The sequence below is a fragment of the Taudactylus pleione genome, unplaced genomic scaffold, assembly GCF_031769625.1.
Source record: "Taudactylus pleione unplaced genomic scaffold, aTauple2 ptg000015l, whole genome shotgun sequence".
NCBI classification, from domain to species: Eukaryota; Metazoa; Chordata; class Amphibia; order Anura; family Myobatrachidae; genus Taudactylus; species Taudactylus pleione.
The window spans coordinates 7765297-7781654 of NW_028284417.1; the positions used below are offsets into that span (position 1 = coordinate 7765297).

Consider the following 16358-nt stretch of genomic DNA (forward strand, 5'->3'; position numbering starts at 1 on the left):
AAAATGGCATCTCAGTCCTTACACTTTCATACTGGAAAATGGCATCTCAGTCCTTACACATTCATACTGAAAAATGGCATCTTAGTCCTTACACATTCATACTGGAAAATGGCATCTCAGTCCTTACACATTCATACTGGAAAATGGCATCTCAGTCCTTACACATTCATACTGGAAAATGGCATCTCAGTCCTTACACATTCATACTGGAAAATGGCATCTCAGTCCTTACACATTCATACTGGAAAATGGCATCTCAGTCCTTTACACATTCATACTGGAAAATGGCATCTCAGTCCTTACACATTCATACTGAAAAATGGCATCTCAGTCCTTACACATTCATACTGGAAAATGGCATCTCAGTCCTTAAATTCATACGCATGGATATACACCAGGGACGGGCTTGTAACAGTATTAGCTTAAAGGCGCAGACATACGACTGGCAAAAGACGCAGACACGGACACTACTTTTACTTTCTTTGATTCTAAATCGAGCATTGAGGAACCCTCTGTAGAAATGCAGCGTTTGCCCCTGCAAGGGACCATAGAGCATTTGTCTCCCAGTAAAACAACTTATTTTTCCACATCCTAAACAATAATGGAAGCCATGTATTTCATATCAATAAGGCACCCTATAGAACGGCATTAATAATAAGAAATGTACAGTACATACATGTTTTTCCTTCTCCGTCACTTGGATTCCCTTCTCCATCAGCATACATCGCGACCACATTTATAGAGTAAGGTGTATCAGGAGTCAGGCGTTCTAGTAACACGTTGCGAATATTCCCGGGAACCACAACCTAGTGGTAAATATGGAAAATTATTTATTATTCCTTAAAACAGAAATTCATGGGATGTATTTAGGAATATCATACAAGTCTCGCGTAGATTTAAAATGCATAATATTTCCTAATAAAATTTGTTATGATCATAAAATACCATTAAATTATCATTTTGCTAAATAACTGTTAGTGCAAAATGACTCTGCGACATTTGTATGTTACTGCACAGTTACATAATGTCACGAGGCCAGAGATTCTTATGTGAACATATTACTTACAGATTCTGTAACTCGTGTTCCAAGAAGTGGGGAATAGTTGACCTTGTATTGCTGCACAAGCCCGGGGGCAGGTTCCCAGCGGACATTTAACGTGTTGGGTGTAGGGTTGTATACTTGTAGATTTTTAGCTGTTCCTCGCACCACTATATTAAAAGGCAGAAATAAATTGATAAACAAAAAGTAGTAGTGTCAATTTTGTAACTCTATATATTTAGCATATTTAAAGGTATGAGGTATTAATTCATGTTTTGGTCCTTACGCTCCTCAGACTAGCAGTGACTATATAATGCAATAATATTATATTGCAGGTAACTTATATCGCATACATGAAAGACTTCTATATTATTTTCTTACTTTTGTTTTTCAGTCATTTATTCTATTTTTTTATTCCTGAGATAAGAATCTCATAGAAACATAGAATTTGAAGACAGATAAGAACCACTTGGCCCATCTAGTCTGCCCCATTTTTAAACATATTGTTACCTTATTGCTCCTTACTTCTTCTTAAGGATATCCTTGTGTCTATCCCATGCATGCTTAAATTGCTCTACTGTCTTGGCCTCTACCACCTCTGATGGGAGGCTATTCCACTTGTCCACTACCCTTTCTGTGAAGTAATTTTTCCTCAAATTTTCCCTGAACCTACCAGTCTCCAGTTTCAGAACATGTCCTCTTGTTCTAATACTTCTCTTTCTTTGAAGAATGTCTCCTTCCTTTACCTTGTTAAAACCCCTTATATATTTGAATGTTTCTATCATGCCCCCCCTTTCCCTTCTCTACCATTTGCAATGTCACAAATTATTATCTCCTACAATTAAAAATTATTATTCTTTAAATTGCCCTCAGTTTGCTTGACTGGAACTCTGACTATATCTCCAATTACATGTTTGAGGCATTTCAGGCATGTAGTTTTACAAGATTGAGGCCTTTGCCTATGAAATATATCCACTTATTAAACAGATTCCTTTACACTTTGTAGCAGAGTTCAAACAAATACCCATCAACAGTGTGGGGCACATCAATGAATATGATTTGAGGGAAAGCTTTCAATTTGACATTCCTGTTCATGCTTGGAGATGATAAAATACTTTAGCCAGAAGTACCTACCTCACTTACGGTACATAATGCATTAAGTATACTTTGGGTGGTGTAGTAAAATGTTCAGAGGTGAAGTGAAATTATGCTAATGGGGTTAAGCTACGATTATATAAATGTATTACATCACATGCCCATGCCTGTAAAACATTGCTTGTAATCTTTTTAGAATTTGGAATATTTCACCACTGGTTTTCATAGTGTCTTTAATCTAAAGTAATTCATTGTAAATATTCTTACAGTACTTTGTTCTGCATATACTAGATTAATATTTTATGAACAGTATTTATAGGTATTAATCATTATATAATTTTAGACATTAGGGCTTTGCAACATTATGGTTTTCTTTACAGTGCATAGATTATGTAAACAGAAGGAAAACATATCATGTGCCACATACATGTCTTTCCAGTTTCAGACATGCGGCCACCATCTCCTTCAGCATATACAGGGACCACGGTCACTGTGTAGGACGTGTCAGGCTGAAGACCTCTGAGTACTGAATAGATGGTATTTCCAGGAACAGTGACCTGTAAACATAAAACATACATATTACACTGTGTATTGTAGAGTAATGTCCTATTCTATATGTGTCTTCATTTTACAAACATCGCCAAGAAATATGGTTGATCAAATGGAGAATTTTCAGGACCTTCTGGTAGGATTGCTTGATAAAAGCACCCATATTGAGCTCTTTGACATGGCTCAGCCAAGAGGACGAGACTTGGCGGTAAATGCTCAAAACAGAAAATCACCAATCTCAAATATAATATCACAGAAATACACAAGCATTATTATGGAAGATATTATTTATTAATCTGTAAACTATAAATAATGTAGGCTATTGGAATGTGGCCCTCCCAATAAACATGAGTAGTGTGGTCGCTATGACCCAGAAGTAGGGCCACCATCAGGGAGGGGGACTGGCAGGACTCCAGTATTGGGCCAGAACAAAGAGGGGGTCCATCTCTGCAGCTGCAGACAAGGATTTGTGTATAGAAATGTCCTTAACAAAATGGCCACCGCCATGGAGAAGACAAAAACTGACAATATGGAGTAACGAATACATAGGAACACAAGGAAGTATCATGTTTAACAAATGGTCAGAGAGAAGACAACATTATGTCTGCAGGATCAGCTAGTAAGCACATTGGGAAACTCCGGCTGACAGCATTGAGGCAGGGCTAGGATATATCTGTGAGAGGGAGGTGTCTGGGAGATATGTGTGAGAGGTAGGTGACTGGAGATGGAGCTACCATGAGGATATTTATGTATCATACTGAGATGGCTGAGGCAGGGCTAGGGTATCATATCATTTATGATAGATTGACAGGTTATATAAAACAGCCCAAACTTTGACAATTATTTTTAAACTGGTTTCTGCACCAACTTATGCCCCACCCCTGCTGTAGCTCCACTCACATTATCCACAGCTCCCCTTACTATTTTGTCAGTACTGGGCACCACAATTTCTGACGGCAGCCCTGCCCAGAAATGAGGGGGCACGATGATGCCAGTCCATCTGCACACACTGTTTTTCCTGGACCCGAGCATGCTCAGAAGTGCAGAGCTGAGGCTAGAAGTACAGTATGCAGTGTTACACCCCTGTCTAGTGAATGACTCAAGGGTAGATGTATTATAGTGGCATGCATCGTGCCGCCATAACTCTTCCTGCTTTGCCTCTTTATTGAGGCAAAGCAGGAAACCGGACCGATGAGATGTATTAACATCTCATCTACCAGAGTGGGGGAGTGAAATCTCCTCCCTCTGGTGATCCCCACCAGAGCACACAGCGCTGCAGCGCTCCCTTCCCAGCCGGCTCCACATGGCATGCGTGGCATCTCGCAAGCATCGCAAGATCTCGCGTGCAGCCCAGAGCTAGGGACAGTGCCATCCCTGCTGTTTTGATAGGGAAATAATAGCTGCAGCTGTTGATATTGATAGCTGCAGCTGTCGGAACGGTAAGTGCCACTGACCATTCATACATTGGGTGGCACATCAGCACTGCTATCTTGTAGATAGCAGTGCCAGTAATGGCAGGGGCCCATAGCTTCCATGTCATTTACTACCCAACCCTACATTAATACATGGGGAGAAGCAGTATCAGCACACATAACGTGTGCTGATACCACTCCTCCCCCCATATCGCCAGGTCATACATTTCCCCCACTCAAAAGGTTTCCTGGGCACATGTTAATTGTAAGAGAAAACACAACTGTTAATCAATCTAAAGAATAAATATAAGTATTTACCACTTCTTCACTTCCTCCGGCAGTTGGTATATAAAAGATCTTATACTGACGTACATTCCCTTCTGCTGCCTCCCAGCGCACATTTAAAGTACTTGTAGTGGGATCATACACTCTGAGATTTTTTACTGCAGCAAGAGGCTCTGAAATACAATGATGTGCATCTGTTATTATCTGTGCAGATGATTTACCCTGAAAGCCGAGTAATAAATCATATATTTCACATTTAAAGGTTTCTTCTATGTACTGTAGTGGGCTTTAGTGCATATGGATAAATAATAGTCTTCCCATTTTGTAAGACTTATTTAGTTTGATTAGAAATTGGCTTTTCATAATAACTGATGCTATAAAACATTATATATGATAACATATTATTAAATGCAGCATTCATTTTACTTTATGCTTTTATGATGCATAAAAGAAGGGTGCATCCATGTACTATGACTTACAGAGTTACATTCATTCATTGTATACTTTGAAATATGCTTATATTTTGTTGACTGTCTATAGGAAAAGGTTGTGAACCTAAAAACAGTTATAAGGAAAAATAGTATAAGCAGTGTATATTTAGATTTTACACTAATCAAGGAGTCTGACTACTTAGATGCAGTGATATTGTTTGATGGTCACTGAAATGTTTTTTATAACTATATTTTATCTCATTTATTATACAATTGACCACATTATATATTGCGGTCAGCAAGACAACACAGGCAGAACAATGAAACCCAGGATAGGCCACACCTGCTCTGCGTCTGAGCCATGCATTGCTATTACATGGGTATATTTTATACATAGCCTACCTCACATGCATATATGTATAAGTACTTATCATGACACTCACAAAATAATCTGCAATATCAGCCTTAAACCCTAATGGGACATTGACTCAAGGGGCAACAATATAATGAAAACTGCCTCAAGGGGCAACAATATAATGAAAACAGTATAATATTTGCTTGTGTTTTCCAAACAATCATATTTAAATAAGGCATCTTCAGAAAATGAACCCAGCACTTAACAGAAGTGAGACAAATGCACAATTAGACTCGTTGCTATATAGCTAATAGTATAATCAGAAAATGCAGAAGCAGAGGTTGCACAAGAACTGTTAAATCTGTAAATACAATATCAGCAGATATGGAAGAGCTGCTGCCGAATAACTCAGATGGTGACCAAATGGGCTACAGCTCACTTTATTTGTGAAACTTAAACATTGTTTATTTTGCTCACAAGCTTATTTCTGTTGTTGTCCTGCTAAGTTTTGACAGACACTAGATGCGTATCCACTAGCAGATAGTGAAACGACAACATTGTAATCTTACACTCGTTCCTCTTCCCCTGCAGTGCCTACACTGAATGATATGTTGTTCAGTGCAGGCACTCTTCCTCATCCCTGAACATGGCCAATTTGTCGCTATCTGCAGATTGACCAGCATGTTCAGGCGATGAAAACGACCAGCGTGAGCGTGCACCGTTTTTGATATTTTCATGCCCGATTTGTGAACGATTAATGAGCGATTGAATGATAACGATGTCGTTATCATTCCATCGCTCATTTTAATCATCTAGTGGATACGTGGCTTTAGGAGTATATTTACTAAAATGCAGGTTTTTAGAAGTGGAAATGTTGCCCATAGCAACCAATGAGATTCTAGCTATTATCTTCTAAAAGGTACTAGATAAATGATAAGTACAATCTGATTGGTTGCTATGGGCAACATCTCCACTTCTAAAAACCTGCACTTTAGTAAATATACCACTAAATTACAAAAAACTTACATTTAAATGGCCAAATAACAACACTTCACTAGCAAGCTCACCTAACGATACAGAATGCTGGAAATGAGCAATGAGGCAGATGTGTGAAGCTCTGGAAAGTGATAAATTGGAGAGCGATAAACTACCAACCAGTCAGTTCCTGTCATTTTTCAAACATGGCCTGTAACATGACAGTTAGGAGCTGATTGACTGGTAGTTTATCACTTTCCACTTTAACACTTTACAGAGCTTAGTACTTTACCCTCTACTTGGGTTATATAAAGTGACTATTGCATGAGAAAAGGTACATCTATCTGTGAGATGTGGAACTGATGTGTACATCTCACATGCACTTGAGTAAAGATATATACAATGACTAGCCCTTTGCCATTTTCCCACTTTCCCTAATCTTATTTTCTCTTAGTATAGAAGCAATATTGCAGATTTCACATGAGTTTATTTTTACAGAACTCATCTCATGTAAAGCAAAAAAAAGGTGATCTATATCTTCTAACTCTGGGAAGTGTACATTAATATATTTTGAATTGCATGGTTAGTGTGCACCTCTTCATCTTAAGGCCCCCATACATCAACAATCAATTGTGACAATTCTGCATTTTGCAGATGATTGTATAAAAAGATCTGCAATGTATGGGGTCCACTGATAACAGATTTCAACCAAAAAGGGATGGGAATTGGTAAATCAGGCTGTCCAACATGTTGGATTTCACAGGTCAATCGGGGCTGTAGATTGCTAGTGTATGGTAACATTTGCAGTCCATTACTAGTAAAAGGATGGGTCTTTCAAGATTGGAAGTTAAGTATTTGCTGAAAATGTTCTGCAAATCACTGAAACAGATCTGTAATGTATGAGCACACATTGCTAGATTGGGATATCCTAAATTCAGACAGCAAATTTTCAAATTGTTCAATAGTGGTTTTCTGATCGCTGAATATTGGTGGCCTTAACCCTTGCTCACATTCAGCTCACAGGTCTGCAGAAGTTCATGGCAATCTGTGCATTTGCTCACAGATGTGAGTGCACTGCTTGTTCAAATATCACAAAAAGTGTTTGTAGACAGTTGTACATTAATTAGGAAAATAAGAATTAGAATTGCAAAATACAAAATATACACACAGGATGGATCTGCCACCATGTCTCTAGCATTAGAATTTAGCTTTGTCAACCTGTTGCTGTGTCCTAGGCAAGCTTCATTCATCTCTGTAGATCTGTGACACTCAGAAGCTGGGGAGTGGACCTAGAGCATAATGATGTACTGATAAAAATGGTTATCTTCTGGGTGATGGGGTTCTGGAGGAACCCTCATTTTTTTGTGTTTGGTTACTATATAGTGTATTAGGCTCTATAAAGTAAAGAAAAACAAATACTACTGGAGTACATGGTGACTGGTTTACCTTAAAGGACATTCACAACCTGAGCTACAGAAAAGATACACTCTGACTTCTATGGAAAAGAAAACGTAAATGAAATGAATAAACAACTTACTGGTTTTTCCTCTCCCTGAGATTCTTCCACCTTCTCCTTCAGCATAACGTGATGCCACAGCTATATTGTATGGCGTATCTGGCTGGAGTCCCTGCAGCACAACACTGTTCTGCTTTGCACCAACTGTTACCTAAGGAGCCAATAATATATCGCTGCAGTAAAACCATTTCCATAGCCCACGCACAGCAACCGTTCCAAGAACAATATTACCTACGCCTCTTGTTTGCTGTGAATAGATTTAAAATGTACATGAATTTTGTTTTAAATAATATATTTATTATTAATGAGGGGTACCAATGGGTGCCAGAGTATCCCATAATGAATAAGTGATTTACAGTAAAGTCTTCTTGAAACAGGAGATATTCACATGATTATGACTATGAGAACAGCACTGTTTAATAAAACAAATTATGATGATGGCTTTAATCATCACTCAAGCAACTGTGAGAGTAGATATGCAAATCAATCTTTTTATATTTATTATGGATAACTATATATCTATGTAATCACTGGTATAGAGACAAAACAAAATATATAGACATATGTCCATTTTGCAGACATCTGTTTCATAAATGACTTTTATAATGTATTACTTTGGCACAACCACTGTGTATAAATCTTTGGGTGAGGTGGGCTCATGTACTGCATTAGGAGGAGCAGGTATTTCAAAGTTATCTATTATTATTATTATTATTATTATTATTATTATTAATATTATTATTATTATTTATTATTATTAATAATAATAATAATAATAATAACAGTTTATAAATTTAATGCAAAATATATTTAAATGTGCAACATAGCTAACACTAATAATAAAATAAATATTAATAAGAAAAAAAGACTAAATTCTCAGCTCTGCAGCTGGGAATCTTTTAAAATAAACCTTTCAACTTGTGCAGAAGAGTCTCTCTGAGTCAGAAGCACAGCAATGGTGCTGTAGAATTGCCAAAATTTGTTCTCATATGTTGGATAGTTCAGACATTTATGGATACAAATTCAACTGCAAGAATGTGTTTTACTAGCAGCTGGAAACAACTTCAAGAGAGAGATAATTACAGGGCATAAAATAATAGATAAAAGAGATAACGTCTCATTGAGGACCGATACATGTGGATTAAAAAAAAAGGTAATATAAATTTTACAATGGCACACTATAAAACTTGGAAAGTGTTTATATTTAGATATGCATATTATTCTCTCTGGGGTACAACATGCAAGCAAGTATACATCATTGGGTCTGATTCAGACTTGGGAATAGAGAGAGATATCTCTCTCAACTGATCATCTTGGTGAAACCATGCTGCACTGCAGGTGGGGCAGATTTAAAATGTGCAGAGAGATTTAGATTTGGGAGGGAGGTGTCCAAAGTGACATCTAATTTATAGAGTAATAATAAAGCTGTGCAGTATTTGTGGGCTACATGCAAAAGCAGCCAGTATTTACCCCACATGTAAAAAAAGGTATGTATTTAACCCCTTGCATTGCAATATGGTTTGTTCAGGTTCACAGTTGAGAGAGATATCTCACTCTATTCCCAAGTCAGAATCAAGCCCATTATGTGTAGCTCATATTAGTCATCATGCACTGTTACTCATCTCACCTGATACACAAATGTATACTCTATATTATATCCATATTTTTTTCAGCCACAGTGTAAATAAAAAAGGGAAAATGAATCAAGGAGTGGTTACAATTTCTTTCACCATATATCACTGAGTAATTGTTATTCAACCTATATATTAAAGCTTAAAAACATTCTTGTCAAATTATATATAGATACGGTATGTCCTCACTTACTGTTTGTCCTTCTGACATACAGCGCATGACGCCCGGTTCGACTAACGTGCTCCTAGAGCAGTAGTACACTGTATTTTTTATTACAATTTGCATCTTATACGCATCGCAGACGCAGACGCTCACAGTGTACCAGAGATACTAGGCTGCAACTTTGGCCGCACAGGAATTTTTTTACACACATACAAAGTCACAGATAAAGCACAACTAAACTCAGCATATGGAAACCACTTGCAATGGGCCTCTTTTTACACAGTTTCAAGCTCATTCGCAACAGATTTACAAATATCACACATCAAATGAATCAGTGTAAGCTAGCAATGTAGTTTTGTCACTTCCAGTTGTTTTATTTATACAAATAAGATGCACATTGTGACTGAAACAGTGAACAGCTATTTGCTAGAGCCACAGTGTATGAAGACACAACTGTACATTCATTAAAGTAGATTGAAACCAATTGTAAACAGAGATTAATCTAGTCCAGAGTGGGATATTGGCAGACTTTATGTACATATATCTATCTTCATACCTACACACACATATAATAAATAACTTAGCAGCTGGATATACATGGAAACACTACAGACTTTGCTATATAGCAAATAGAATAAGAACATAACTCCTCATTTTAAAACCTGTACAATTGAAGAGACCTTTGTAGTCATTGCCACATGTGATTAATGACTTAAGCTTAATGAAACTTATCTCCGAGGCTACTCTTGTTAAAGCTTGACTTTGGAGTCATATACCCGGGGATTTTCATCACTTTGTGTACGTGGGTGAAAGGTTCATCCATATGGGCCAAATCACTACTGAATAAACATTCTATAAAAATATCATACATACAATAAATGCCATGCTGCAGCTAATCTCATTTAAAATGGTAATAAATATTTAAATAGAGTGAAACTGTCTAGGTTTGCACTTAATTTGTACTCTTACGATGCTTCATAAAAAGTTGTGTTATCCTAAATATGGCTGTAAAAAGTGCCAAGCATCCTGCAATGTGACTATCAAGCACATTTTAATAAGCTTTGTAAAACATCTGGCTGACTTAAAAGCTACCTCTAGGCAAACTATTGTAAATGGTTTATAGCGACACATCCTAGGCTGTTTGGTATTTCTTTTCATGAACTTTATGGGGTAGAAAGCACATGAAATTGCTTTGGGCTGTCAGAAATAGTGTACATATTTTATTAGACCTACATGTCAGAAATTATATCACTATTTCAGTTTGCAATGCAAGCATTTAGGTGCCATGATTTAAACTTCACATTGCCCTCAAAGGCAGGTTATAGAGTCTAGACCGATCAAAGTGAACATACAATGTGAATGGCAAGTTGTTTAATAACTAAGTTACTATTACTAGAGAGTAATATTTCTGATTCATGATAATCTTGTGAGGAAATTATCTGCATATATATATATCTATATATATAAAAGAAGAAGTTTGTTTGTCTGTTCGTGAATATTTTCCATAGCTCTCAAGGTAAAGCTGCCAAGTCTTACATAGTTATTTAGTATTGAAAAAGTAAGAGCGACAAATCTTATATATAACATTCATTGTTCGGTTTGTTTGTTTGTTTGCCTTTCCGGTTATGCATTTGGACATCCCTGCACCAATTGGGATGAGACCAACGTGAGGTGATCATGTTAAATTCTGCCCACGTTTTAAGGGAATTAGGGTCTCGGTCGGACCTCCCGTGGATATACACTGGGCAGAACTTTGACCCGGGGATCCTGTTCTGGGTCTTCCACTGGATTTGGATGAAAACTGCACAGAGTGGTAATACTGGGTCCCAGAAGACATTCTAGGGGGTTGAGATCAGTCGGACCTCCTGTTGGTGTATGCTGGGCACAACTTTGACCCTGGGAGCTTGTTCTGGGCCTTCCACTGGATTGATTTTGATGAAAACTTCACAGAGGGGTGGCAATTGGTCTGGGATGCCTAAAAAGAGTGGTTGGGGTTCTGGTCAGACCTTATGGTGGAGAGCATGTTCTGGGCCTTCCACTGGATGCATTTGGACAACATCACATAATAAAACATAATAACTTGAAGATACACTCCTGCACCGAATGGGATCAAACCAATGCGAGGAGGTCCAGTTGGATCCTGGCCAGGATTTAGGGAGGTTAGGGTCCTGGTTGGAGCTCCTGTTGGTTTACGCTGGACAGAACTTCGACCCCGAAAGCCTGTTCTGAGCCTTCCACTGCATATACTGTATTTGGATGAAAACTTCACAGAGTTGTGACATTGGATCCCAGATGACATATTAAGGGGTTGAATACTCTCTGGACTTGATTCAATAAAAAACACAAGGTCAGTTTCTTTCCAGTGTTTAGAGTTTATTAGACCCAATATTAAGGACAAAAGCATATCTTGAGAAGATCACCCCATTGTGTAATACGATGAGCATCCGCGGACTCCGTCTGGTGCACGCTACAGGACTTCCATGGACAATGAAGGTTATAGAGTGTCAGACTTGCCAGGGCAATGCTGAGTGACATGTGGGTGGGGGGTTTCCTTCACTGTTCCAGTAAGTCCCACAGCATGCTCCGAATGGAGCCTGTGTCTGCCTGCGTCCATTTGCAAACATTTGTAATACAAAATGGGTTGTTGGTGTACGGCACTGTGATAGGACGCCACCTTTGCAATAAGATGGTTTGTAAAATTTCAGCCCTGCTGGACATTCCATGGTCAACTGTAAGTGATATTATTAGAAAGTGGAAGCTTTTATGAACAACAACGCAGCCTCAAAGCGGAAGACCATGTAAAATCACAGAGTGAGGTCAACGTCTGCTAAGTAGCATGATGCGTAAAAGTTGCCAACGCTCTGCTGATTCTATAGCTGAGGAGTTCCACACTTTCACTGGCATTAATGTAAGCACAAAAACTGTGCGACGGGAGTTTAATGGAATGGGTTTCCATGGCCGAGCAGATGTATGCGAGCCCCACATCACCAAGTCCAATGCCAAGCATCGGATGGAGTGCTGTAAAGCACATCGACACTGGACTGTGGAGCAATGAAAACATTCTCTGTGGAGTGATGAATCACGCTTCTCTGTTTGGCAGTCAGATGGGCAACCTGGGTTTGGCGGATGCCTAACTTCATTGTGCCAACTGTGAAGTTTGGCAGAGGAGGGCTAATGGTATGGGGCTGTTTCTCAGGATGTGGGCTAGGCCCCTTATCTCCAGTGAAGTTGAATATTAATGCTTCGGCATACCAAGACATTATGGACAATGCTATGCTTCCAACTTTGTGGCAGCAGTTTGGGGAAGGCCCTTTTCTATTTCAACATGACTGTGTCCCATGCACAAAGCAAGGACTATAAAGACATGGTTTGATGAGTTTGATGTGGAAGAACTTGACTGGCCCACACAAAGCCCTAACCTCATAACATTGAGCACCTTTGGGATGAACTAAAACGGAGACTGCAAGCCAGGCCTTCTCGCCCAAAATCAGTGCCTGACCTCATAAATGCTCTACAGAATGAATGGGCAAACTTTCCCACAAAAACACTCAAAAATCTTGTGGAAAACCTTCGAAAAAGACTAGAAGCTGTTATAGCTGCAAAAGGGGGACCAACTCCTTATTAAAGTAAATGTATCTGAATACAATGTGATCATAGTCCCTGTTGGTGTAATGGTCAGGCGTCCGAATACTTTTGTCCATATAGTGTGTATATATATATATACATATATATATATATATATATATCCAAATGCCAAAGAAAGCGGCACTCACAGGCTGGAAATCAAATTAGATTCCCAGCCTGCGAGTGCCACTTTCTTTGGTATTTGGATATGTGGAGGGGTCTAGCACCCCAGGGTGAGCACCTCAGCAAGGAATAATGCAAGCTCGATATGGAAGTGAGTGCCGGTAATTTTGTTTTATATATATATATATATATATATATATATATATATAGTCCGTTAGAATGGCACTCCTAAAGACTATAGTAACCACCGTGGTGCACAGCAACAAACGGATACGTAGAGAACAAAATCAGCGGCACTCATCCGGATTTCACAATGAAAATGATAGAAACATGTTGGCCTTCAACGTTTCGGAATTTAATCCGTCATCGGGAAGAATATAAGATATACAAAACAAGCACTTACCTATATAACATGTTTTCATGAACTAAACCCACCACCGATCGCACGCCGGTCGGGACCAACCTCATCGACGTCACTTCCGGGAGTAGACATCCGCGGCTCGGCCCTTTACGGACGCTGGTGGGGGCCAGATGAGTGCCGCTGATTTTGTTCTCTCTCTCGCTCTCTATATAGCTTAGTATAGGCTCGGCACTCTTCCTCAAGAATATAACCATGGGTGCCCTCCGCAATGTAAAAAACATCTAATACAGAATGGCAGCGGCACTCCAGAATAAATCACGTTAGTGTTGGGTTATATAAACCTCTACAGGTTATATAACCCAGCTCTAACATGATTTATTCTGGAGTTCTGGAGTGCCGCTACCATTCTGCATTTGATATATATATATATATATATATATATATATATATATATACTTACAGTATATATATATTCATTCACACATCACACTATCTGTTATGGATAGATTTATTCCTGTTATAACCATCTCACATTTAAATTACAATTTCTTGGTCTGAATAAACTAGTTATTTTGGAAAAAGTCACTTTCAACACTGATGAAATCCAGGTCATTTAAATTGATAGGGAAGCCTGCCTCATTGTTTAAATAAATACCTTAGAAAGTATATTTTATCATAAGGGGAGACTGAAAAATAATTTTAATAAAGATAATCACGTAAAATTTTATTTTGTTTGTAAGTCTATCTTAAAATGGACCAAGCAATTCAAACTAATTTACAAAGCTGGTATGTGCATATGAGCAAAATTGTAGATGTAACAAAACAGGAGGAGGATAACACCGCTGTGAAACACCAGAGATCTTACAAATATATATGATAAAAAATAATAAATAATAAAATAAAATAAAAATAAAAATGGAAAATAGAACAACTATGTCAGTCACAATTAGATCTATTTAATTATTAAAATGTAGAAGATAAAAATTCATTAAATAACAGACATCATTAGCCAATGAGAATACACATATAAAATATACAATATGATAAAAATGCAACAAATAACAAAAAGTATCCAATTGATGTCAATCAATATATAAGAAATATTAGAGCAAAAAAGAAAATTGTTGATTTGTTAGGTCACCACAGTACTATATATCAGCTACCATTTAAGGTAGATGGTTATGTCATTGATGTTTCACATCCCATATGTGGGGAAATGATTATCGTTGTATTTCCAGCAAAGGTGTAACATAAGTATCAGTCAAAGTAAAACAAGTTCCACGGAAGAGACTCAGGACCTCATTCAGAGTCGGTCGAAGCGGCCGCACGGTCGTTCGCGAAAAGGGGCCGGATATGCAAATGATTCCCTCGCAAGTTGCATCCCTAAGTTCGGATCGGTAGCTGGCTGACCAAGGGGAGGAAGCGGTCGGAAGAAAAAAAATACGCCCCCTTCTCGTACGCATTGCACGTCATCTCCGGGCATATAAGGATTAATCGAGACCATCAGCAACCATCGAAACTGGTCGTAGAGCTTAAGGTTGACCATACCCTCTCTTAAGTTCTACAATCATGTCAGTATAAAAACCTCCCATATCACATGTGCCATGATGCTACTTTGTTAATTATGCACTCCCATAAACCGTATGCACTCCCACAAAACGCCGTTCGCATAATTAGGCACGCCTGCGTTCGGATCTCCACTCCCCTGTTTTCAAGCACCTTCCCCTGTTACCACCCACAAACGCCTCATTCTGTCACTCAAACTACCGACCTGGCTGTGTTCAAGCAGAGAGAAATTTCTGATCGTAGCGGCTAGTTTGCGCACGCGCATTGCGAACATCGGTGGCGTACGACTGTGCGGCCGCTTCGACCGACTCTGAATGAGGTCCTCACTTTCTAGCAACTTGGACGGGAGGCAATCGGGAAGCCGACTGCCTAACTGCAAGGGTGAAATGCCGGGCGTCTAGATGTAGACACCCGCATTTCCCTGATGCCGCGAGACCGGCGCCCGGCATCACGATCGTAGTGATGCCGGGCGCCGCGAGCGGACAGCCGCGGGGGGAGGGTTAGGTTTAGGGCTCCCGGGGGGGACTTAGGGTTAGGCACCCCCCCCGGGAGGGTTAGGGCTAGGCTAAGGGGAGGGAGGGTTAGGGTTAGGCACCCCCGGGGGGGGACTAAGGGTTAGGCACCCCCCCGGGGGACTTAGGTTTAGGCAGCAGGGAAAGGGGTGGTTAGGGTTCGGCACTTAGAGGGGGGATTAGGGTTAGGCACTTGGGGGGGAAGTTAGGGTTAGACACCCCTAAGGAGGGTTAGGGTTAGGTGGGTTAGGTTAGATTAGTGGATACTTACCTATCCACGATCGGGATTTCCAGCGCTGTCGGGCTTCCGCTGCGTCGCACTCTGCTCCTGTCGGGCTGCCGCTGACGGGAATCGGCCGGCGGTATTTCATACCAATTCCACTTGGACAAGCTAGTAAAATCTGTAATGATCCCCAAGTCAATTCCTATTAGTTAAGTAGTTGTGGTCTCCCACAATAAATAAAAACGGCAATATCTCACTGTTATGACATGTATTAGTGTGATGATTAATCATTCACCAGCGTCCTCAAGATTTAGTGAGCCTTAATTGTAGGAGCAAATGATAAGTTCCACTCAGTCCCGGCTTGTGGCTCTCTGCAATGTGTGAGACCAGCCTGGCTGTTGTCTGTGCTGCAGGGCAGTGGCATGGGACGGACTCCCCGCACCGCTGGCTCAGAAGTGGGATCCACTAGCCACGTCGTGTCCCATCTCGCTGCATCCT

General features: G+C 39.5%; 1 protein-coding gene across 2 annotated transcripts in view; it reads right to left on the reverse strand.

Moving 5' to 3' along the window:
• The window catches only part of COL12A1 (collagen type XII alpha 1 chain), a 195690-nt gene that overhangs the window by 74727 nt on the left and 104605 nt on the right, over positions 1-16358 (reverse strand). For both annotated transcript variants that reach the window (XM_088471465.1, XM_088471474.1), the window contains 5 exons: positions 7679-7808; positions 4414-4553; positions 2562-2691; positions 1067-1209; positions 677-806 (listed from right to left, as the gene is read on the reverse strand). In XM_088471465.1, coding sequence (XP_088327591.1) covers positions 677-806; positions 1067-1209; positions 2562-2691; positions 4414-4553; positions 7679-7808 — 673 coding nt within the window. The remainder of the gene's footprint in view (positions 1-676; positions 807-1066; positions 1210-2561; positions 2692-4413; positions 4554-7678; positions 7809-16358) is intronic.